General features: G+C 38.5%; 3 protein-coding genes across 3 annotated transcripts; 2 read left to right on the top strand and 1 right to left on the bottom strand.

The window, feature by feature from the left end:
• Positions 1 to 1,359: 1,359 nt before the first annotated feature.
• Positions 1,360 to 4,481, top strand: pym1 (PYM homolog 1, exon junction complex associated factor). The gene is made up of 3 exons (XM_063464167.1): positions 1,360 to 1,627; positions 3,237 to 3,330; positions 3,451 to 4,481. The coding sequence occupies exons 1-3, from the start codon at positions 1,597 to 1,599 to the stop codon at positions 3,959 to 3,961; spliced, it is 636 nt and encodes a 211-aa protein (XP_063320237.1). The 5' UTR covers positions 1,360 to 1,596; the 3' UTR covers positions 3,962 to 4,481.
• Positions 4,482 to 7,365: 2,884 nt separating this feature from the next.
• LOC134619128 (matrix metalloproteinase-19-like) lies at positions 7,366 to 9,885 on the top strand. The gene is made up of 9 exons (XM_063464879.1): positions 7,366 to 7,482; positions 7,918 to 8,006; positions 8,095 to 8,225; positions 8,304 to 8,516; positions 8,616 to 8,861; positions 8,946 to 9,047; positions 9,168 to 9,332; positions 9,446 to 9,573; positions 9,646 to 9,885. The coding sequence occupies exons 1-9, from the start codon at positions 7,366 to 7,368 to the stop codon at positions 9,883 to 9,885; spliced, it is 1,431 nt and encodes a 476-aa protein (XP_063320949.1).
• Positions 9,886 to 10,762: 877 nt separating this feature from the next.
• On the bottom strand, positions 10,763 to 19,372 carry LOC134618995 (transmembrane protein 198-like). The gene is made up of 5 exons (XM_063464666.1): positions 19,131 to 19,372; positions 17,575 to 17,886; positions 14,956 to 15,531; positions 14,721 to 14,848; positions 10,763 to 13,042 (listed from the first exon to the last, which is right to left on the bottom strand). Exons 2-5 carry the CDS (start codon positions 17,726 to 17,728, stop codon positions 12,893 to 12,895), a joined length of 1,008 nt encoding a protein of 335 aa, XP_063320736.1. The 5' UTR covers positions 17,729 to 17,886; positions 19,131 to 19,372; the 3' UTR covers positions 10,763 to 12,892.
• Between the last annotated feature and the right edge of the window lie 6,411 nt (positions 19,373 to 25,783).

A 25,783-nucleotide genomic window follows, 5' to 3' on the forward strand; every position in this document is an offset into this window, starting at 1 on the left:
CAAACAGGATGTGAAATGTGCTACAGCATAGTTACTGTAGTTAGTATTTTTTGTATTATTTCGCTTTACGTTTTTTTTTGTTTGCAAGATCAACTAGCTTTCTTAAATTTAGTTTTTGTTCTATAAGAATATTTGGTTTTACTTTTTTATGTAGGATTTCCTTTGTAAATAAAAATGCTGAGTTATTATCTAAAAATTTAGCGAGGTGGTTAGCACTGTTGCCTCACAACAAGGAGGTCCTGAGTTCCACCATCCACCATGTGCCCAGCGCCTTTCTGCGTAGACTGCATGTTTTCTCCGGGTACTCTAGCTTCCTCCCACTATCCACAGACATGCAGTTAGTAGGGTTAGGCTAACGAGTGGCTCTAAATTGTGAGTGTCTTGCACGACATGCAGAGCAGTCGTGTGGACCCTAAAGACCCTGATATTACAGTCAGACACAAAAGTATTAACTAGTAGTTAACTCACATGTAGAGTCAACAAAAGCACATTTCCTGTGTTTGAATTTTACTTATTTTATGAGTATATATAGTTTCATTGAGTTTACTTTTTTCTTTATTTACATTTCCTAATTTTTTTCACTAGGGCATTTAGTTTTTAGGTTAGTTTTAGTTAACTATGACAACTTTTATATATATATATATATATATATATATATATATATATATATATATATATATATATATATATATATATGATAACCTTTCTTTACAGTAATTTTACAGTGTTTACAGTAATGTAGCAAAAAAGGGAAGGGGCCCCAATGAAGTCCCCTTCCCTTTTTTACCACATTTCTTTTTACAGTTGCATGGAACTGCATTAGTGAATAAACTCATGCATTTTCTGGTTATTGTTCAAAATAATTAAGAACAATGCGTTTAAGAAAAAGTGCAAAATTCAAAGTGAAACTTTTAAATATTTCAGACTAATTTCCCATTGTATTTACTACGTGAAGCCCAGGCTTATGTCAAAACAACATAATAAAATAGTAAACAAAATAAATAGAAGAATAATTCAAAGTTTTACAGGTACATCCAGGGTCCTTTCGATCAATGGATGAAGCAATTCATTGTTACCTGAGCTAATAAATTCCAATTCTGTCTGGCTCTCTAACTCTGGTGTTACAGAATAATACATAGTGAAATGGCATTTGTGCTGAAAATGAATATTTTTATACGTTGCATGAAAATAACTCACTCACTCTATTCATTTGGAATAGAAAGAAGGGAGATTTTTAAGAACTAACAAATTTAACATGACTTTTATTTTTGCTTTTTTATTATTATTAACGTGAGAACAATACGCATACTATCCAAACCTGGCAACCCAGAATCCACGTCGTCATTTCCGAAGTCGAAGAATAGGGTACGCTCGTTGTGTTACCTTGCACCGTCCGCCAGCCTCTTTAACAGCCATCCACATGTGCTGTCATGATCGGGCTCACCTCGAGCGGCGAAATAACTATAAAGCAGATGTTTAAAAAGCTGTAAGTGTGGTGCTGTGAGTAAGCGAGGTAAAGGAGGGGACCTTTGGGTACACCATTACCGATAGAAAGAAATCCAGAGCGAGGGGAGCGGAGTAGCTCACTACACTAAAATGGCAACCCCCTATGTGACAGATGAATCTGGTAAGGCTGATGCATGTGCCAGACCTTTGTCTCAAAGAAAATGTATCTTCCGAGTTAAATCTTACAGCTACAGGGGAGAGATAGCCCGTCTTTCCCCTTTGCAGCATTCATCGTTTATAGTTCCCCGACACCGCCAACTGACGGGTTTCTATTTTGCATCTAGCTAATGCTAGTAGCTAAAAATGGCTAAGTCTTCCGTAAAGCTAGTTAGCTTGTTGCTAAACACTCCAGGCGCACTTTATTAGTTATTACAGTTAAATCACCGTTTAACATAACGCTTATAGGTGTCAGACACACATTTCCACTGGTGCTTAGGAAAACATCTGGATATATGACTTTAAATTCCGTGTAGAGGGATAATCTGTTAGTGGCCGCAACAGCTAGAGCTAACGCTGCTGATGCCGTGAATTAAGCTGATGTTGTCTTAGACTGTCACTGTATTAAGTTCGTTTAGAGGCTGTAATTTAATCCAAAGAACATCTGTAGTAAATACAATTTTTTTGACTGTACAATTGTTAAAAATAACGAAGAGTTGTGAATTAATAAAAGCAGATAAATTTGATTTGTTATTCACTTATTTTCCAAACAAGCACAGTGACATCTAGTGGTGTGTAAAGCTTATAACAGTCCTTAAACAAGTTTTACCTCTGTGTGCAATAAACTAAATATGTCCCTGCATTTAAAGAAAACTCTAGCACTGTTGTTGAGATGATCTGCAGCAAAGCCACTTTCACACTTGCTCACTGTAATTATTCTGCATGTGTTGTGTTTTGGTGTGAAGTTTCTGTGACCGTGGGGTAGTTCGATTGATATGTGTACAACTTTTTAAGTGGTTCACAATGTGACACGAAGAATGTATTCTATGCACGTACTTGTAAACTAAGTTGACTGGTTAATGTTCTTTTCTTTATTTTCAGCTACATCAAGTTGTTGTCTTGGATGCACATATTAAACACATTAAAGGGAATGATTATTGCTATAAGTCACCTGTCTATTTTTTACTAGGCTTCATGGTTCACTGCTTGGACCTTGGCTTTGCTTGTGGTATTAGTGCCTTTTGAAACATTTTTTTCAGGCACTCAAGAATATAATGACTTGCAGTGTGCTTATTTGTATTAAGCTGTCCAAAGTTTGGTATGTAACTTTGAACTGAACTGAACTATGCAAACCAACTTAGAGTCCACAAATTGGGGAAAAAAGTAAATGCAGCTGAAAATGTCTTTATTTTCCTCTCTTAGCATAAGGATTTGTTAGAGACCTTTAAAGTTAGAGTTAGCTTCTTGGTTTATGGTGGACTTTTGAGATTTGCTAAAATAATCTTGCAAAGTAGGAACATGTTAGTATCACATTTTATGGGTTTTAAAATGCCTAAAATGTATGGAAATCCATAAAAAGCATTGTATTAACGTAAGATTCACAGTTAATACATGTAGTTGGTCGGGGCTGCAGGAATCTCACACTGTCCAAGTCTTTCTTTTAAATCATCAGTGTTGCCTTTCTGGGAAAACACTGAAAATATCCAGTGAGAATAGAAGCAGTAGACATTTTCAGGTCACTCCTGCACAAAGGTGTATGTCATCTCTAAAATGCTTTGCCTGTTTCTCTTCAGGGAAATACATCGCTGCTACTCAGCGACCTGATGGAACCTGGAGAAAGCCGAGGCGAGTGAAGGATGGTTATGTGCCCCAGGAAGAAGTCCCTGTGTAAGCGCCCTTCTTCTTTCCCTACAGTGTACACACTTTCTTTTTGTGCATTTGTAGGGCTGCATCGTTAATAAAAATTACTCATATGCTATTATTTAAATTGCATTTCTCTTGCTTTAGGTATGAAAACAAGTATGTCAAGTTTTTTAAGAGTAAACCAGATCTGCCCCCTGGTTTGAACCCAACTGATGCAGCGCAACCAACACAACAGCAGCAGCAGAAGATCCCCGGGTGTGGGGACAGTGACACAGCTGGTCTCTCAAAGTCTGCCAAACGCAACATGAAACGTAAGGAAAAACGAAAACAGCAGCAGCAGCAGGGCCAAGATGGAGATGCGGACGTGGAGTCGGTGAGCAACGCCGTCGAGAATGTGTCCATTTCAGAGAGCGACAAGTCTGCAAACAAGACGGCGGCGCCTGTGTCTGCGGCTTCTTCCATTGACTCTTCAGCAGTGGCAGCTGAAAAGGCTAAGAAGATCAAAAACGTAAAAAAGAAGCTGCGACAGGTTGAGGAGTTGCAGCAGAAAGTGGACTCAGGGGAAATAAAACAGCCAACAAAGGATCAGTTGGAGAAGCTGGGTCGGGCAAAGGCCTTACAAGAGGAATTAGAGCAGCTGGAGCAGGATTCCTGAAGCAATAAAAGACAGCAGAAGAGTTGGATGAACTCAACGTACAAACTACACACAGGAAGGGACCCTTGCAGCTTTTGTGATCATAGATTCCATTAAACATATTGTACCTATTTGATATTTGTTATGAACTTGGGAAGTGAACACAGCCCCAGCACCGTCTGCATAGCAGGTGTCGCATCTTAACCACGGACAAGGTTGTTTTATAGATTCTGATAAATAACATTGTGATTCCTCATATACTTGTACAGGAGAGGTCCTTCATCTATAAATATGTTTAAACGGATAATTGTGAATTGTTTTGTGCGTGTCTGTCCTCTCCGTTTTGTACTTTTCATCACATCACGAGGACTCATTTACAGAAAAAAATAAACATGGAAAAAATATTTTTTTGTCAAAGAAAATCTGGTTTGTTAACCTTTCTGTTTTGGAAATTAACATTCTTGTCAATGGTTGGATGCCCTCTTGTAGTCTCACTAATGTTGAGTCTTCACAGTCATTACTTTTATTAAAATACAAGCTGTGTAAAGTGCTTTTGTGTTTTTAAAGTGGAATATATTTTAAAAAGCATTTACTTGCTCAGAAAATAAGACTAGGGGTGATGATCTATATTTTTGTTTTTATCTATAAATTACATAAAAAAATTCATCAATTATCCTACTAACAAGTATTACTGTAGGTAAAAACATTCTATTTATTCTTCTCCTTTGGCATAGAGCTCCATTGCTGTTCCAGCACTTTACAAACAGTCTCATGAGCCACGTCTTTGACATGTTCCTCTACTCCTTATATGCCTTTGTGCAGCTTTGCTACCATTACACTAAGTGCATAGATGATATGCCATAGTGAGCCTTGACGGGAGCAGCTGAAACAAATACACTGATTAATCCTTTTGAGTAACATTTGCGAAGAGCTAGAATATGGGATGACATTTTCGGTAGGAAAAGTTGGAACACTCAAAAAAAAAAAAAAAAAAAAGCGATATATGCTTTAATATGAAAAAAAAAACATTAAAAAAATACAGAACCGAAAGGAATTGTTTTGCAGCATTTTCTATGCTTCCTATGCTGAGGGTAGGAAGCACATTGAGTGACCCAGAGAGCCACCAGGAACACCAGGACAGGGACACTTAATGCTGGACAGGTCAGACAAATTTGGACTACCCCTTTCATGCAAAGGGGTTGGCATAGGGTCAAAACCTCCGCAATGAAAATAAGTGTGCTGTTGTAGAATTGTTGATAGCCTATACTTGAGGGATGAGTGGTCCTGATGATGATGTTATATTAATGTTTTTTCTGGCTCAAAATGGACCGCCGGGGTGTAACATAAAGTAAGAATGAGTCATCCACATGTAGTCAAGGCAAAGGGGTCTGTATTATCTTAAGTCGATATATTCTTCTGTTATGTTTAGTCATTTGATAAAAATGTACCTTAAGCTTAAATAAATTAAACCCCACTTATAAAAACTTCAAAGTCACCGTCCTGACGATTGTCCAGTATTTGATATAAGCAGGAAAATTCCTGTACAGGCTATCTTTATTATTAATATGTTTGAATGTCTATACTGGTAGCTGTTTTCCAGTCTGAAGCCTGGACAGGCTCACAGGGATTACCTGTACAGTTGTGGCCAGATGTTCATATGACATGAATGCCATAGTAATTTGGGGCTTTTAAAGATTTCTTTAACCCGTTCCTTTTCCAGGTTGGAATGATCGTACAGCATACAATTGGGTGCGCAAGTTTGGATTTATTTTGGGTTTTCTTTAATCCACACAGGGTACACAAGTATACAACATACAGGCTCAGATATTTACATAAAACTTGCTCTAGTAATTGACTAAATGTCCCTTAGCAAGTTGCACCTCGACCAAATGTTTTTGGTAGCCATCAACAGGCTTTGGTATAATTCTGGCTGATACTTGACTAATCTTATTGGCAGAGTTGACAGAGTTCTTTTAAATTGGTTGGCTTCCTGACACAGACCTGGCTTTTTTTCAAAGTCCACAAATTTTCAGTAAGATTGAGATCAGGGCTTTGCGAAGGCCATTTCAGAAGCTTAATGTTAGCCTGCTTTATCCATTCCAAGTCATTGCGGCCAGATGGGTCCAGAAGTGTGATTGGAGGTTTGAGCCTTGGTGGTTTCTGTGTTGTTCATAAATATCCTAATGAGTTTCCTCTCATCTGACGGTGACAGTTTGGATGTATACTTTTGACCCCACTTGGATTAAAGAAAAGTTATATGCTGCACAATCATCCACCCTGGAAAAAGAGCAGTTCAAACAAATCAGTAAAAACCCCAAATTGCCCTGACATTCATGCCCATGATGCGTGTATGTAAGCTATTAACCACACAATAACACTGATCTCATTATTTGAAACTTTGTGTTTAATAGAGGCATCCACCATTTTAATGGTGCATACAAGAAAATCATGATACATCCACTTTAATATGTTTGCTTTCCTCCATTAGAATTAGTCAATCAATGACAAAGCTTATGCCTTAAAGAGCCAGAGAGGCTAGATAAAAATTCTCTTTCTTGGTGAGGAATCAGGGACGGTCTCACCAGGAGATGAAAATGTTTTTAAACCCCAGGAGTTTTGCCGTCTCGGTTTTTATGAGCCTTTATTCCACAATGAAACAGCAGAGGAGGAGGCGTACTCTGTCTCAGACACGATTTGTAGCAATGGTTACACGTGGGTGTCATTGTTTTTGCTTGAATGGGCTCCTACTTTGAGAACAATATAATTAGCTGTTGTCTCATTGAGGATGTGTGGTTTGTTGTTTTTTTTATACGGCAACCACAGAATAAAGAACGCTCAGATATTGTGGAATAAAGTGCGGATTTCACAAACATGAATCACATGTGAGAAACTCGGTAGCATTTCTGTTACATCTACCACAGACATCCGTTATAAAGTAATACAGCTTAATTAAAAATCAAGAAAGTGCTTGTCTACCACCACAATGACATAGCTGGTCGCAAGACAGCACCTTTATTAGGTAGTGGGCAGCTCATCCACGTTCTAAAAAAAGTTCATTCTTAATTTATTTGCTTCCTTTGACGTAAACAACATTACTCTGAAGTTATTCTTACACCCTTCAAGACAAATGGCTCTAAATGATGGTGTCAGAAGGCGTGATCAGGTGGTTAACATCTGAAATATGTGTTGGTGTTTTGCAGTCGACACATCACATTCCTTGTAAATATTTATTATGTGGTTTCGAGGCAGGTCCTGAACAGACTTGACAGTATAAATACTAAGACACCAACTTTGACACAGTTATAGAAGAACGAACGCAGAGAAGATGGATAAAATGATGTTTGGAAAGACACACAGCTTATTTATCAGTTGAAAAGATCAACTTGCCGCATTGGATTCAAAGTTGTTATTTTTTCTATCTAGTAATGGAAAAAGACCCAAACTGGAAAATGGAATACAGACTGGAGTTAATGGTGCTTCTTGTTTTGTTGATAACAGCTTCATCTATCGCCCTGAGCAGAAAAGATACCACAGAAGCCATGGTAAGAAAATACAAAACAAGCTGGATCTGCTGGAATATAATCTAAAATATTAATGTAAAAATCTTAGTCTCCGAGTCTAGAATTTGCATACAATTCGCTGAGAATAAAAATAGAAATACTTGGAGCATGCACTGCTGTCCAGTTTTAACATTACTTCCACAGAGATCAGCAGAAACTGGATTTTTAATTGTCTTAAGCTCACCAATGTCACTGTAAGGCCAGATCCCTATATAATTGACACAAATGGATGTAATTCCTCAGCTGGTAATGGAGCATCTATATTCAGTCAACCTCACCTCACCCATGCTGAGATTATTTAGTTTCAGTGACCAGAAATAGTCAAGTAACATGTCAAAAAAGAAAGAACAATTGTTTTAATCTGTTTAGTAGAGATCAATAATTTAATATCAATCACAATGTCTGCCATTCTTTTAGGTTTACTTAAAGAAGTATGGCTACCTGCACATCCCACTGGACAGTAAAGTTCAAGATTATTCACATGAGCAAATAGCGGAAGCTTTAAGGTTAACCATCTTATCAGTTTACATTGTCCTCATTTACTACTTAGACTTCATTTCCATCGAAAGTTAAAACTTTTTTTTTTAATGTCAGAATGTTTCAGAAAGTGACCAACCTGCAGATATCAGGAAAACTGGATTTAGCCACGCTGGCAATGATGAATAAACCTCGATGTGGTCTCGAGGATTCTTTCAATAACAAATCTCTCAAATATCGAGTCCTGGGTAGGTAACGGTATACATATTGGATTTTTAATGTGTAGTTTATGTGCATATAAAGGATTTTGAATCATAATTTCACAGGTTACTGGCGTAAGAAAATGCTGACCTACCGCATTTACAATTACACTCCTGATCTGGGTCAGGGAAAGACTCGCATGGCCATCCAGAATGCTTTTAAGTACTGGAGTGATGTGTCACCTTTAAGGTTCAGAGAGTTGGATCGAGGAAGAGCAGACATCAAAATCTCATTTCACAGAAAAGATAAGACGTGTCCAGTACCCTTTGATGGCCGAGGTAGGACCAGCATATGAACAGTTGTGCTCAAAGAAACTCCAAAGTTTTGTGATCTGAGTGACTTCTGGTATTTAATTAGAATCCTTGCTTCATCTTTAGGCCGTGTTTTAGCGCACGCTGATGCCCCCGAGTCTGGCATTGTGCACTTCGATGAGGATGAACTGTGGACAGAAGGGAAGAGTTCTGGCTCCAACCTGAGGATTGTAGCAGCTCATGAAATTGGCCACGCTCTAGGCCTGGGCCACTCACAGTACTACAATGCACTGATGGGACCTGTTTACAATGGATACCGCTCTGACTTCAAGCTTCATCCAGATGACATACAAGGGATCCAAGCTTTATACGGTATTGCCAAAATGTTATTACAGCACCATATGAATATATCTTTGAAGTACTATTTATGCAACCTGCAATGCTATCCCTTTTCAGGAAAGCCAGAGAAGACTCCTGAATCCAGAAATCCAGGACAGTCAAGGCCAGGAGGAGTTATTCCAAATCCATGCAAGGCCACTGTGGATGCAGTTATGTTGGGTACAGAGACTCTGATGCTCTAATACAAATTCCTTTATATATGCTTTGCTCTGTATTTTGTTTAACAAAACAGGACGATACTTCTAAAGATATTTTTTCTCCCACATTTTGCCCCTGCAGGTCCTTTGCGTAAGACATACTTTTTCAGTGGGCAGTATGTGTGGACAGTGTCCAACTCTGACTACAACACTCCCATCCAGATTTCCGCACTGTGGAAGGAGCTGCCAGGAAGTCTCAGTGCAGCTGTTCACTCTCCGCGAACTGGCAAATCCTACTTTCTGAAAGGTTTATTTAGTAGTTTTATCAACGGTGCTCAGAATGTTTAATTCCAGTTGTGTGTTCTGTTTGGTGTGTTTTCTGAATTCAAGTGTCTTTCCTCTGCAAACATCCTTTCACAGGAGACAAATTATGGAGATACACAGGCTTCAAACTCGACCAGGGCTTCCCCAAACGTTTGTCCAACATCCCTGCAAATATTGACTCTGCTTTTTACTTCAATAAGAACCAGAAAATTATCTTTTTCAAAGTAAGATGATTTTCAATCTTTTTGTTGTTTTTTGATATCTGAACTCAGTCAATAATTTGCTCTTTATTTCAGGGCTCTGGATACTGGCAATGGGATGAAATTGCTCCAACGGATTTCAAATCATACCCTAAACCAGTTGGACAACTCTTCAAAGGGATGCCCAGCAACACTGATGCTGCACTAACGTGGACTAATGGTTATGTATACATATTTAAAGGCACCGAGTATTGGCGTGTAAACCAAAACTACCAAGCAGTGGAGAAGACCTACCCTCTCAACACTGCCTTGCGCTGGATGCAGTGTGACGACTGAGCCACCAGAGGCCACTGGGGACTCAACATTAACCTTATCTGCACAATGACTTGGTTTAATAACAGTGAAACAAGCTCACAGTATCGGTATTGGTTATGTGGGTGTGTGCAATGATATTTGCTTCTCAGTCCTGTCATGTTGAGAAAAAAAGGAATAATAAAGCTTCCACTTACCTAAATAAATGTTTAATTAAACTAACGAATAAACTAGTAACTAGTTAAAATAGTTATCTTTAATTATACATACTTCTGCTTCTCTTCCACTTTAAGATTAAATAAACAGACCAATCAACCAGGATAACAGAGGAGAGGACATTAATCACAGAACATGTGAGGAATACTTCCTGTAGCCTTCCCCCTGGTTGCATTTTATTGGTGTATGTGTACATTATGTCAGTATATTATATGAGTTATATCAAATGTTGTTAGGGTGCCCTTTTTAACGTCTGGCCACAAATGCCAGATGAAGGAGTCTTGGTAAAATCTAAACGAATCAAATAAAACTAAAACAGATTTTTGTGAAGCTCACGCTGCTCTTAACAAAGCAGGAGTCTTAAGAAGTCAGAGTAGGTGGAAAGCACCTGTGTAGGTGCTAAGAAAAAAAACTAAGAATGAATTTTGCTGCCGTGTGGTTCTATTGGAAACATCAGAAGGCTTTGTTGTATGTGTTTTTTCGTGACTGTAATTTTTCGATTACACTGTTTGTGTTGTAATATCTATTCTGGACTTCTTAGCACCCTCCCCTGACAAATGCCACCCACAAAAAAAAAAAAAAAACTGTATTAAAACTGGACATCGTCAGACCATAAAAAGCTCAATTGTGAAATGTGCAAACCAGCGGAAACTAGCTGAAGCTACACTGAAATGAAAACTTTAATTCAAAATGAAATGAAAATTAGAAGTAACAAAAAATTTGAAACTGTATTTACTCAGACAGAAGACAACGGCTTAAAACTTTGAAAAATGCAATTTCCACTTTCTTTTAAAACGTCTGCGGAGAAGTTTTTTGCTACGATAAACATCATTCTGTACAAAATTGTCCATAATTTCATTGTACATGTACAAGGACAATAAAGGGCTATTCTATTCTATTCTATTCTATTCTAAATCCTTGTACGTAAAGTGCAAAGTTAACATAACTGAACAGTAGCAACATTAACTGAAAAACAAAGGGTGGAAAAAAAGTGGAATTAACATTTAAACAAGTGTGAACAAAGGGAAGGTTAACCTTAAGAACAAAACTGACATATTCATACATTATAATTAAAACAACAATGTTCCAGAAATCATGGACCCATTTTCATAGTGTTCATAGACTTCTTGTTTTCTTCTTTTCTGCTAACCTGAACCCCACAACCATAAAACTGTACAGAACAAAGTGCATCGACCAAGTGGCAACATCCAGAAGGGACTGCAAATCGAAGTCAACACTGTAGTTCCTCAAGTGACCACTTGAGGCTGGCTCCATAAAGTGAGTCTGTACCCAGAGACTCCAGTGTTAAAAGGCCAAAGTTTAGCTATGGCATATTTACAGTCTAGTACAAAAATGGCTTTGTTCTCTATAATTAAATCCCTCATAATCATTACAGGTTTTTTGAACAGTTTTAAACTTTCAAGGCTGGCAGCTGTCTATTATCAACTCTGTAAAACTTCTCAGCTCTGTTTGTATCTTTTGGAGCATTTTTAATACATTTATATACCAAATCACATGGCTCGCTTAGCACTAATTATAAGGTATCTGTGTCTGCATGATGCATCCATGCAGTTTACGGATCAAGCTAATGGTAATATTAGTAGATAACTCAGCCCTTGGCCTGTTTGTCCAAATTTGGTCACTTCTGATTTCAAAACATACAACATGCTGAAGAAATGCTGAAGTAAAAGCTTTAAAACTGGATTTAACATTTAGACACAAGAGGTTCTTGTTTGTGAAAGGTCAGAGAATGTAAACATGAATGACATCTCGCTCTGTAATGCTGGCCAGCTGCATTCTTCTTTTATAGCAGTGACAAAATGGTGTACAGAAAACAGCTGCTGTATGAAAATTACTCCAAGAAGGCGTGTGGATTTTTTTGTAACCTAGTCATGATTTTTTTGGAGGAGATACAGTTTCTGAGTCAAATGTATTTGTGACCTACAAATAGGAGAATTTTGATCTAGCCTCTCTAGAACAGATATCTCCAAAGAAGGACAACACACTAGAGGAGTATAGATGGATTAATAACAGTACAGAGCAGAGGAAAAGCATGTTTTATTTAAACTTTTAAAAGTAAGGATGTAACCTTCAAAGATGAAATAACACATCATCTGGTTTTCAAATTCAAACTTGAACTCATAAACAACTAAACACACTCTTCACAGTTTTAATACCATCAGTGTTTTCGATGCTGCTGACATTCTTATCTTTGGTATGATCCGTGGCCCATAGTGGATAATGTTAGCAAATGTTGCATAAACATCACGTTGCTGATTTAATGACTCTTAACATAAGACAATACCCAAAACAGCTGACTGTGAAGCTGTGCTCCTGTCTGATCAATATTTTATTGGTCTACCGTTCAGAATGATATGTTTATGTATATCCTTGGTTTCATTGCATGTGCTGGCACACATTTATCTTTTATAGCTGTAATGATTACATTTCAGTGTAATCTAGATGTGTTACTGATCTATGTATGTACACAGTGACATAAGCAGAGTGTTTAAGATTGTAATGATATTGCATGAAACAAAAGAACTCATCTGAGAGTTAAACTGCTCAAAGGATTTAGTAGTCATGGGCCTGATGCTGTGTTGAGGTTGCATTTATTTGTCTTGTCATCATTCAGGGGATGATCTCCAAGTACCTCATATCAGTCTGAGCATGCTGATCATTATCTGATGAAGCCAGTAATAAGGATTCAAACCACAAGTTGAAACTGTGGAAAGGTGTTTGTGATGGTCAAAAATTCAAATTATTAATTGTTCCTCAGACATATGTAACCTATAGTTGCTTGAAGCCATGTTAATCAAACTGTGAAGACTGGAGAGGAAGTGGTCAGAGGCACCATGGAGCCTGTTTCAAAGTCAAAGTCAATTAGAGTGTGTGTGATAGTGCTGACGGTGCTTTTAGAGGAGCCGGTTCCCATCTGACGCTCCTGAAGGCTCTGAAGATAACTCTGCAAGACAAACAAAAGGAGGATGCACTGTTGTTAAACTGGCCATCTACCATGGAGACAAATTATACACAGTGAGAACCTAGAACAACTCTGGTGCTCCACAAAGCTGCAGTGGGCCTTGTTTACCAGTTCATGTACTAAAAGTGTGCTAATACTAACGCATACTTGTGTCATGTCAATTTTATTTATCTAGCATATTTTGAAAGAGACAGAAGATAACCCAAAGTCCTTTCCAGGCAAACGTATTTACATTCAAGGTCTCCAACAACCCAATTTCAAAACCCAAAACTACCTAAAACCCAAAACTCAAATTAAAATACGGTAAATAAAACAGCAACAGAGCAACATAAACAATTGTATACTTAAAAAAAAAGAATTCAAAAACAAGAATAAATGATAAATAAAATCCATCCATCCATCCATCCATCCATCCATTTCCACTGCTTATCCCTGGTTGGGTCGTGGGGGTAGTAGAGAAGCCCAGACCCCTCTTACCCTAACCACCTCCTGAAAGGAGGCCATCATCTGATGAAGCCAAAAGAACCACATCATCTTCAAAAAGCAGAGATGAGATCATTAAATCACCAAAGTGGGAGCCTTCTGTCACTTGCCTTTTTATCTGTCCATAAAAAGAAGTGCCCACCACAGCATACCCCGAGGAATGAAGTCGATTGCCTTCACAAAACAAATGTAAACTGATTGGGCAAACTCCTACTCACTCTTGAATATTCTTGAGAGGACAAAGAGCTAATCAGGAATTCACGGCCGGGACTAAAACTACATTGCCCCTCCTGGATCCAAGACACAACTTATGGGTGGACTATCCTCTCCAGCACCCTGGCAAAGACTTTTCTGGGGAGGCTGAGAAGTGTGATCCATGACGCTGGAGAATGCTCTCCAGTCCCCCTTCTTGAGGAGAGGAACTACCACCCAAGTTTGCCAATTCAGAGACACTGTCTTTACCTTCCAAAGGCATGTTGTAGGTGTCAGTCACACAACATCCAGTGCCTTAAGAAGGAGCGGTTTAACTATCTTGGTGACCTCACCTTAGTGATGGCCAAATTGCCCCCTCATCCATCCATGTCGATGGGATTGATGTGATCCTTGAGGTATTCCTTCCACTGCCTATGTGCTGAGTTGAAGTTTGCAGCTCCCACCTGCACTATGCACCATTTGAGTAAAATACTGCTTTCTCCTCTTGAGTTGCCTGACAATTTGCCAGAAGCACTTTGGCAGCCCTTGATTGCCATCCAACACACATTGTGTCTGACCCCTCCTCTGGGTGGTGACACCACAAGAGGGTGGACCTATATTGTTGCTTCAGGCTATGCAAATTGGGAAATTGTACTGTATATCAGGAAGTTGCAGTAGTAAAGGTGGGAGGCAATAAAGCAAAGGATAACTAAATCCTTTAGGTACATAGTTAACTTTAATATTTATTAATGACTTAGAGTTGATAAAAATGCTCTTCACAACATTACTGACTTGATTCTTATAATTCAAGGAAATAGCAATAAAAACATAAAGATTTGTTTATCCACATCCACATACATTTTTGACTTATGTAGATATGGATAAACAACCAAGTGCCTTGGCATCTGTTATTATTATTATCTGGAATGGAGAAATAAAATACGATAGAAAAAGCACATCAATCATTTGAATCTCAGCCACTGACCGGTGCCAGGACATCCCCAGCATAGCGTTTCAGGGGTGGAGGCCTCCGTCGGCGGTGATGCTGAGGTCTTCTCCTTGACTCTTTATTTGCATGTTTTTTTGCATATTTCTTCTGTTTTTTATGTGCACCTGGATGCATTAAAAGGGGAGTACAAAAAAACATAAAACATGAATACACAACATCAAATAGGGAGGTTGTGAATACAGCCTTGAGTTAGAGATTGAATTAAACTTACTTCCATTGTGTGTCATTCCTTTGGCAGTAAACCACCATTGCACCAGCACTCCAGTGAGACTCAGAACAGGACAGATTCCAGTGACAGCCCAGTCAAACCAGCAGAGTGGTCGTGGAGCAGCTTGAGAAAATATATCATACACTTGATCTGGCAATACAAATGCCCCCACCAGGTAATCTGCACACAGCATGACTGCAGTTGCTCCAAACACAGAAGTGAAGATTATGCTGAATAGTTTCTGCCACTGGAGTGTAAAGACAGCAGCGGCCATGCTGGCAGCTAGAACAACACTGAGAGGCACCCAAACTGGAGTAAGGCTGTGAAATTGGCCGATAACCACCAAGATGGAGAGGGAGAGAAGGCTTCCCAGAAGTAAGCCGCTGATGAGGAGTCCCACAGTTATCATTAACATGGTCAACAGTCCACACAGCACAGCCACACCAAGGCCAATGCCCGCCTTGGTCTCTGCCTGCAGCTGGGTGCTCAGTGCAGGTTCTTTGTGGTACAAGAGGAGCATGGCTCCCGAGCTAAACAGGAAGCCTGAGAAGAACATGACCATCTTGAAGCAGCGGTATCCTGGGGGAGGGTAATAAAAGAAGGTTAGAACCAGCTCCAGTGTTAGTTTTAATGCTGATTAATAAGCAGGCAAAGCATAGGCATCACTGGATCAATTAAGGAATATTGGTTTGTATTTGTAGGTTTTAGGTTTAGCTTATGTGCTTAGATCACCTAATATTTTTGTCATGTTTCTTCAGGATTTTGCAGGATGTAATGGGTTAATGTAATTACATTTTATTTGTTAGTAATGCAATAATGTAAAACACCACACTTCAGTCATTTTTTATGTCCTCTTAACTGTTATATTAAAGTTACAATTATGTAATTGTAAAAAAAATTGCATTGCAAAGATTCTTTTGTTATCCGTGCCCAAAACACATCAAACAAACATGTTCATAAAATCAAAATAAACTTTATTAGTCTCAGAGTTGGGAAAGTCACATTCTTACAGCTGTAGTGCGAACAGAAATAAAGTGACGCACTGTAACTTAGCAATAATAATAATATTATTTTAGTTTTATTGTAGTTTTGGTGTGATTTTTAAGTGTGTTTTGTTTTAGATGTAGCAGTTGGAGACCCAGCATGTCTGTCTGTTTCCCAGCTTTCCTCCCTCCCATACCCACTCTTTTCTCTTTTCTCTCTCTCCTTTTCTTTTTCTATCTTTCATGTCCTTTCTGTTTCAGCATAATATCCACATAGATAATAGTATGAATAATAAAAAATAAAAATAAATAAAACAATAAGATTAACAAGAGGAGCCTACAGAGAGCCCATAGTGCTCCTCTTGGGAAAGCAGATGTGTTTGGCACAACAAAGCATTCAGACCATGATTCTGCTTGCTACAACGACTAGACAAGACAGATGTTTAAGAAAAGAAAAACAAAAACAATAAAAGAATCTGTAAAAAACAGAATAAAAATGTGTATTATCCAAGGTAGATGAAATATTAGTTCCACTATTTTTTTTTTTACCTTATATGAACCACAACAATAAGAGCTGATTGGATGACTCTGCAGATGCTGATGGTTCACACACTAAAATACCTTTTCATACACGAATTTGTTCCAGCATTCATCTCCAGCTCCAGGTGGGGAGACGGCAGTGATTGCTCTCGTTCCTTTACAGTTTTGTGGCTAATACCACAGGTTACCTTTAGTTATAGTGAGAGACATGTTTACTAGTGTCTATGAATACAAAAGATATTTATTTTGTGATATGGAAAGACGTATGGTGAAGACAGTTATGGCAATGTTTTAGATTTCTGATGAATTGTTTTGGGTGGATGGTTGTGGATGATAGTAGACAAAGCTCATTGTTTGCAGTGTAATTCTGCTGTACATTTGCCCAATGCTTCACATGACTCATTTGTATTCTGGTGTCCTTTGAGTCTCTGTGGGCAGGTCACTTGCATGTGCATGACAATCACTAACCACAGAGTTACATAAGTTAACACAACTATGACAGCACTCTCTTTGTCTGCACCACTAAAACGGCTTTTTTTTATTCCCCATTATTAATTATTGACAGTTATACATTTCCTCACAGTGCGTTAGTGTTACTGGAAAAACAGACTTTGGCAGCATGTGTGTTTGCGTAATGTCACATGTTTTAGGCTGCAGGTCCTTGTGACACAACACTCTTTATCACACTCAGTTTTTGTGTTGATTGAATTTTTCTCTGCATATTTTCTCAGTGATACCAAATAAATATTGCTTTTAATACTGTAGTATATTTTCCCCCTGTGTAGCTCTACATAAAAACAAATCACTGTCAGTGCTGACAGGAGCAGACTTCAGCTTTAACTTTAGACCATGAGTGTGTAACAGGTAGCACTTCATATATGCTGTCTCTGTCAAATTCAGACACAGGACTACCCATCTGCCTTCTCTAGCTTTGGGCTTATCCACCCTAAACCCCTGGCAGCCTGCAGACACCTGCCACTGAGGCTTTAAGCCATCAGGTGAGCTCTTGAAACATTTAAAAGCGGAGTGGACAGTTAGATGTAAAAAATTTAAGTAGTCTTTCCTTAGATTTGACGTTAATAACATTATGATTACGTACCAAAAAAGCAGTAGATGAGGCCAAATGAAAGGCAAACAGAGCACACAATAGATGGGATGACTTCATACTTCATATTAATCTCAAGCGTACATATGTCCACTTCACTTAAGCCAGCTCCTGGTTTCTCAGTAACATAGAGTGAAGTGAGTGCCATCTTGGAGGGTTATTACTTCTGGTGGTGAGCAGCTGGTGTGGACGTGAATCTGTTTTGCTCATCGAAGGGACAAAACTGGAATGGCCTGCATTTTGTATCCAGGGAAAGAGGAAGCTCCTGAACCAAGAGCATGTACTAAACTGTTTCCTGTTGTGCACCTGCAGAAAGAAAAGACTGTTTATGACTTCTACAGCAAAGACAAACACAGACCCAGTTCTATTTTTTCCTGCACTAACTTGAGATTTATTAAACATCAAGTCTCGTCTATCCCGGAAATTTCTCCAATGAAAACATAACTTCCATTCCATATGAGACATCATAAAGTTTTTAAATGAAACATCAGTCGTATTTGGGTGAATTTATGAGAGGATGTTGCTCTTTCCCATGTCAAATTCCCTGTTCAGGAACCAAAGGAGGAAACTGGGGGCTCCCCTTGAGTTTCTCTTTTGTTCAAGAACAGGATACAGATGAGGAAATGACCTTGTGACTTGATGCCATCGTAATACGTATGTATTGTCCTGAACATGTGGTTAAGTATTTCTGTTTAGTGCTCAAGATAATGAAAAAAACAGCTCAACAATAATACAGTATATTCTATATGGTGGAATAGATGTACTCTAGCATGCGTAAAACTAGCTAAAACAGTACAGAAACAAAGAAGTTCTGCATTCAGAAAACCCTTTAGGTACATAATGATTTAAAAGTTTGCATCCTGGAGAAGGACTGTAGCTTATAATTAATGATGCATCACTTTAATGGTGTGGATAGTTATTATGAATATTCAAAAGAAAAATATTTCCTGATTAATTTGAGTGAAATTGGGGTATAAATTTCTCTCAAAGATGGACACATTTATGCAAAGCATAAACCTATTTTCCTCCACTAGAAAAACAGAATAGAATTACTTATCAGCTAAATTAAAACTATTTTGTTAGGTATTTCATATACTCATTATTAACTGCATAGATTGTGTTTACACACTCTTCATCTTGGCTTACAGTGCAGCCGTCTAGCTACAGGGTGTATTATTGTAAAGACTTTATAAGCTGTTCAGGCAGATCCTACGGTCAGCAAATGGAATTAGAGGGGCTTTAGCAGGTGAGGGATCCTCCTGTCAACTCCTGTGTCCTCTTATATAGTTTAAAGCACAAACACATTTTCTAGCAGCTAAATAATCCTTGTAACATTAAAAACATAAAAAAAGCTTCACAGCTTCAGTACAGGAAAAGCCACTAAAATAATTATTTTTTTACTAGTTTGTGAGATTCAGTGACAAAATTTTTTTTTCCAATGCAGAAACAATCAGTATGATTATCTATAGAGCTGAACAGAATAACTACAAACAATACGGAAACCACAGTCTCTTACATGAAAGCATAATTTTAAAATTTCTGTGACCTACCTCAAATGCCTCATATCTTCACACTGTAAAAGTAAACTTTCTGCGAGAAACAAAATATCCTCATTAGCTGTTAACCCCAGGGAAGGAGAGAGAGGTCCGTAGTTTTGTCAAAAGTTTATGTTGTTCTCTCTGAGAGCTGTGTGTGAAATCAATGTCCAACGCAGTAAGTCCCTCATCTGTGCTTGTGAACAGCTGACGCCTGACTCTGAGAGAGAGAGAGAGACCATCTGCCCCCAGCGTCAATACAAAGCTGCTACCAAGTCCAAGGCCAGACCAGCTGAGAGTTCAACTCTCACTACCCAGGATCCTGCTGGAGCCACAGCACAGTTCAGAGTTTATTTCAGTCAGTGTGGCTTTTCATTAAGGTTAAATTCAGCTTGCACTAAAACAATATTGCTTTAGGCTCTGATTTGTATTTATTAATAGGATCTCCCCACAAAAATGTAATTTAATCCTTTTCTTTTTGGGTTGCAAACAGTATTCTAAATGTGTGTGTGTGTGTGTGTGTGTGTGTGTTTTAACCATGTTAAAGTGGGTGCCTTTAAAGTTTTTAGTGCTATATATAATATGAACCTGCATTAAAATTTGTGAAGGTACTTGTGGTCTTAAAAGGATGATGCATACTGACTTAAGTGATCCCTGAGCTTCTCTTCTACTGCCACCATGAGGTTGACATTTAACAACAACTTTTAGCTATACTTTGTTTTTAGTGCTAATCAGAATCTTAGCATGCTAAACTAAGGTGGTAGCATGCAGGCAACATTACGCCTACAAATCTCAATAAGTCAAGATTTGAAGGAACTGAGCTTGAGTTATTGAAATTTAGAGTAATAATGCATTTGGTAATTAGACTGCATTGAAGCCACATAGCATAGTGGAGTCCAACAATGGCAAGGAATAGAAGAGGACCCTCCTGGAGTTTAGACACTGGTGGTGGCAGAAATGGTCAGGATGACGTGGAGATGTAGAGGAGGCAGGAAGTAAAAGTCTGAAAGGCAGAATGACAGAAGAGCATTGAGATTTAAACTATGTGGAACAGAGGCTGACTGGCTCCCAGAAGGCAGGCAAGAAAAAGACTGGGCCAGAGTGATGACAACAGATATATCTTTGACTGCGTGGGAAAGAGGAAGTAATGCAGAAAAAAGAGCAGCCTGAATGCAGACAAATGAATGACCAGAGAACTTCCTTATTGAACTTATTGAGCTCATATCTACATTTGGACTGCAATTGCTAAAATTAATGTTTTATCTCAAAGCTGCATGCTATATAGGGGACCTATGTGCTCGCTGTATTTTGTTCCCTGTTATATTTGTTGCTTTCTTTGTGTTTGTGCCCTCCTTGTGCCCTTGTCTCTGTCATCAGGGCTTGTCTTCATGGGTCATTGATAGTTCTTTGTTTGTTAGCTACTTCCTGTTTTACTTTGAAGGTTGTTTTTTTCTTTTGACTTGTTTTGGTTTCACTGTCTGCTTTTGTTCCTTTCCCTCCTTTGGGATTGTCTGCGCTGTCATCACTGTCACTGTTTTTTATTGTTTTCCTTTGTGTTTCTCTCCTACCTGAGCCTAATGACGACTAACCTGTCCTGTTTTCTTTTTTACCTTTATCAGTTTCTCAGACTTATCGTGCATTTTTTGAATTGTTGTTTTATTTTTCTGCTTTGTATCTTCCTTGTTTTTGTGCTTTCTGCTAGTGTGCATTTGCATGATTCTCAGAAAACTCCACTGCCTGAAACAATTCATTCTAGCGCTTATCAATTGCCCTTCAACCCAGCTCTCTTCTTATCACCTGCCCTGATAAACGAAAGATTTGAACCACAGGTCAGTGGGACTTCTGTGCGCTCAGACAGGGCTCTGTGCCAAAGATGATCATTTAATGATATCTGCTCACTGATGTCTAAGAGTAGAAAAAATTAAACTACAGACAGTGGCTTCATTGTTTGAAATTTTGGCCATGTTTAATATGAGCAAAACAACAACAGTCTCCTTTAAAAGGCGCTCTGCATAAATATAAAAAACATAAACAACAAGATTTGTGAGGCAGGTAAGTAAAAGGTAGTTAAAAAAGAATAGTTTAAAATGTTTATTCACAAATACACAATAATGGTCTAAGGGGGAAGCACAGCAACATGGTGCTTAGCATTGTTGGCTCACAGCAAGAAGGTCCTGGTTTCTAATCCATTGTCTCCCCAGGGCATTTCTGTTTGGAGTTTGCATGTTCTCCCTGTGTCTGTATGGGTTCTCTGTCCAGGTAATCTGACTTCCTTCCTAAAGTCATGCACTTAGTGGGTTTACTTTAATTGGTAATTCTAAATTACCCAAAGGTGTGAATGGTTGTCTGTCTCTATGTGTTAGCCCTGCAGTAGACTAGCAGCCTGTCCCGGGTGTACCCTGCCTCTCGCCCTATGGCTGCTCGGATAGGCTCCAGCCCCTGTGACCCTGAGTTGGATAAGAGGAAAAGAACGGATGAATGGATGGATGAATGAATGAATGGTCCAAGGGGAGGCAGGTGCAGAGTGGGCAGACATATATCCAAACCAGAGGAGCCTGGAGGCAGTGGTCACTGTCTGATGCACTGAAAGAAGATCTGAGATATTAGGACAACACACTTCAAAACTTTTAAAAGTAGACAGGAAATACCACGAGGGAGCCTGAAAAATGCTGCCACACACAGTCAGTGCCACATAACTGGCAGAAAAATCTTGCAAAAAGTAGATGATGAGTGACTGACTGCAGGTGTACCAACCAGGAAGCCAGAAGAGACCGGTCGAAGCTCTGCCTCCAGGGGGGAGGTGCTGACAACACGAGCGAAATGGAAGGAGAAAGAGAGAAGGGAGGCAGTTCAGCACTGGAGGCAAAATCAACCATAACAATGATGCAGCTTGAAATCTATGAGAACAGTGCAAAGATGATCAGGGAAATTATTTAAGGCAAATATTTCATACTGCAGCTAGAAATCAAGGTACTGTAAAAAAAAAAAAAAAAAGAAGGAAAAAAATAAGAAAAAATAAGACAGAGGGGGAAAAAAAGCAAACAGTAACAAAGGGAGTGAAGAGAGTGAGACGTAGGGGAGCAGGTGTGTTTTACTGAGGAGGTCAAGTGAAGTAAAAATTAAGGCTGTAGGGCAAGTGCAGAAAGTGTCATGACAGTAGATAGTAAGTTGATATATTTTAGCTGTTTTTTATATATTGTTATCAAACATGAATTGTATACATAGATATGTATGCACACAGGCTTATTATGAAGCTATAGTTCTAGTATATTTTTTCTTCTTTCATTAGTCCTAAGATTGGTCTGAACAACTGGTTCATATATTAAATAGTAATAATATTTTTAATTTTGCTTTCGGCAACAAATCAAAATGAAGCTGTGCTCATTTGCACATACAGAGAAGGATTTTAGTCCAAGCACGAGTAGTTAGTGGGTTTATTTTTATGTCCCTTCTGCTTTCAGATGCCACTGAGTTCAAGTTTATTTCATTATTTCTGTGGGAGAACTGGGCCGAGGCAACAAATTCAGACAAACAAGATGCCACACTTGTCAAATCGGATAATCCTTTATTTTCAAAAGACAGTCTCGCCTAGTATAACTTTTTAGTTATTACATTTTCCCTCCACAGGCTGGCATAGTAAGAGCATGTACTTACTGTGAGATTAAGTAGTAAGTTAGCACTCAATCAACAGGGATCTGCTCCGGGCAGTTTACAGTGCAGCAAAACTCTTATTTATAGACACACGAGCAGAAACAGCAGAGTGTGAAAAAACCACTCACCTCAAGTCAGCGGCTGAGTTATGGCACAAAAATCAGATGTCAGGGGAGATGGAGCAGATTAATCATGACAGCAGCCATGGCCATACAACTGCAGGACACTGAGATGCAATAAGGTTGACACAGGCAGTGAAATGGAGCTGTCTGTTAGAATTAAGTTCCTCCAGTGAGACGTCTAATAAGGACAGTACCAGCTTGTCATGGTTTCATTGGTCTTATATGTCTTTTGTCTGCTTTGGCAGATCAAACAACACCATGCTTTTTAAAACTTGAGAGATAGATGAAAACTGACAAAAGAGCTTGGTGATAAAAGGTGGAAGGTTGTTTATTTTTAGCAGTGCCGATATAGTGGTTCAGCTTTAGAAACGGTATTGATGATCTGTCGGTCAGTTTGTCCCCTTCTTTGGCCCAAAGGGAAATCTTGTACAGATGTTTATGTTGTCCAGATATTGAATTCTGGTGTCTTGTAGAGCCACCACAAAACTGACATTTATGATTTATGATAATTTTGAGTGAAATGTCTCACCAGGTATTGATTGCTGTTTTGCACCTTTGTCATTCTGTTCCTCTCAGAGTGGTTGATTAATCAGACATTTTTACCTTGAGCCACCGTCAAGCTACCCTGACTTTTATAATCAAATGTCAGCAAAGCCACAACTGCAATTTGTATTTAGTGCCATAAAATGAAAGTCTAAGAACAGCTTTGCACACTTTTAATTTACAGATATTGTAAAGTTACAAGATTAGCTGCAAACAAAGAGTTTGAGGATATTTTATTAATTTTTTTGGGTGCTATATCCCTACTGGCAGCTTCCCATCTTGTACTGATGAATAAGACATAGTTAATCAACTTAACTGAGATACCAAAAGTAATCTGTAAGAATACTGGATTTTAGTTTACTCCTTAAGGTGTTCAGTCCAAGATTCCCAGACATCCTGAACATATTTTAAAGGTCCCAGGTGGCACAAAGTGTAATTAACGCAGCAATGAACTAGGTATACAAACTTTTATTTTAAATGATAACCTGTAGGCTAAGGTGATGACTTTCTCTGACATCTAGAAGACACTTCTTGCTAAGAGCGCTCAGCACTTTACAAGCATCCACATCTTAATGATCTCAGGAATACACCACTGACTATAACATTTACATCACACTGGTCAGGCTCAGGTGTAACAGCCTCGTAACAGTATGTGCAGTATTGCATCTCATGTCGTATCCGTGTGCAATAACCTGTAGACATCAGGTGCAATAGTCTTATTTATTATTTTATTTTTAGAGCGCATGATTTGACACTCCTATCAGAGTACTTTGCAGTTATTGTGGACAGAGGTGGGTGTTTTATGTGTAAGTGTGGAAATGGGTGTGACATATTGCTATTTGGCGTGATTACACAAGAATGTGAGGATGTCTAATTGTTATTTGCATGTATTGTTTTTCCAGCATGAGTGTGTGGGTGTGTGGAAATATTGTTTTTCTCGTATACATCAAATTTCATAATGGCAATGACAATAAAATCTTATATTTTATTATTGATTACAAAATCTGTAGGCTGATGTTAAGTAATAAAGTTTAACAAACATTGGTTTGACTTGCAGGTTAATGTGTAGCTGTCTATAAAAAGCTGCATATTAGCAGCAGGGGCTGCTGAAACCAGATGCCACATGTAGTGATCTGTGTTTGTAATGTGGTTTGTTATGTTTAGGGTCTCATTGTTGGAAAAGAAACACCTGGTTCATCTGCACCTCAGTTCTGCCTCAAGGCTTCTGCTATAACCCAGCCACTACTGTTCATTCTCACATGCCACATGATAGATGTTATTTTTCTTTCCCGCCCACCCCCATTAGCACCAGCTCTCCTGAGATCCTCCATATATTCATCTACCCTTGTAGCATCTGCAAAACATTCACTGAACTCTGTTGGGTTCAAGCCATCATCAGGTTTTGTGTTCATACATAAAAACTAAGAGAAAGAGTGTATGCATGTCCTCATTAGGACAAGGATTTGTGTAGATGTGAGACTATAACCTCAGGTTTACATCGCTAACTGGTATTTTTGAGAAAATGCACTTCAGACCATTTTAAGGGGCAATGCAAAACTAATGTAACTTGTAGTTTAAAAAGTTAGCTTCTCCATTGAGTTACTGAGTAATGAACTGCAGAAAAGTAGTGAGTAATGTGTAATATAAATTACTTTTGTTGAGTAGCAACCTCTTAACGGCATGCCTCATTGATGCAGTCCGCAAATATTGTGATCGGCCTGTTCAGTACTGTTCAGTTCAGTACCTCCACATTTTCAGCTCGTTTTTGCAGATTCTTTTTTCACACTTTTTGAATTTATCAGTGACAGAATAACAAGTATTGCTTTAGTATAAGGAATAATAATTATAGCCTCCATATAAGGAGTCACATATGTCAGCAAATTGCACACTCATGATAATGTTGGCTTATTTGCCTTAAAGCAGACTTCTATTCTTATTACAAACCATAATATAAAATAAAAACAAAAGTCTTTTCAGGAAATTTATACTGCAAGGTAACGGCCGTTCAAGACATGAGAAAAACCCAGTGATTTAAAAATTCCCCGTGAGCAATATTTGGCAACAGTGAAGAGTAAAAAGCAGCAATGCAGGTAAGAGAAGAATTGTAGTGAAAAATTCTCCCCTCAAGGCACATATAAAATATTCATTTATAGCACTCTACTGATGTTTCTGTTGGTCCCAAAGAAAAAAAATTACCATCAATCGATTCATAAAAACTTCAGAGCGTGTGTGGTTTTTTTTAAGACTGTTCTGATTGCAATGCAAGGTGTATTGATCCGGGTTGACTGTTTCTCAGACAGCGGTGTTTGTACCCTGAGTGCTTTGAACACCCATTAGAACTAGGTTTTACTG

This window comes from Pelmatolapia mariae, linkage group LG20 (assembly GCF_036321145.2).
Source record: "Pelmatolapia mariae isolate MD_Pm_ZW linkage group LG20, Pm_UMD_F_2, whole genome shotgun sequence".
NCBI lineage: Eukaryota > Metazoa > Chordata > Actinopteri > Cichliformes > Cichlidae > Pelmatolapia > Pelmatolapia mariae.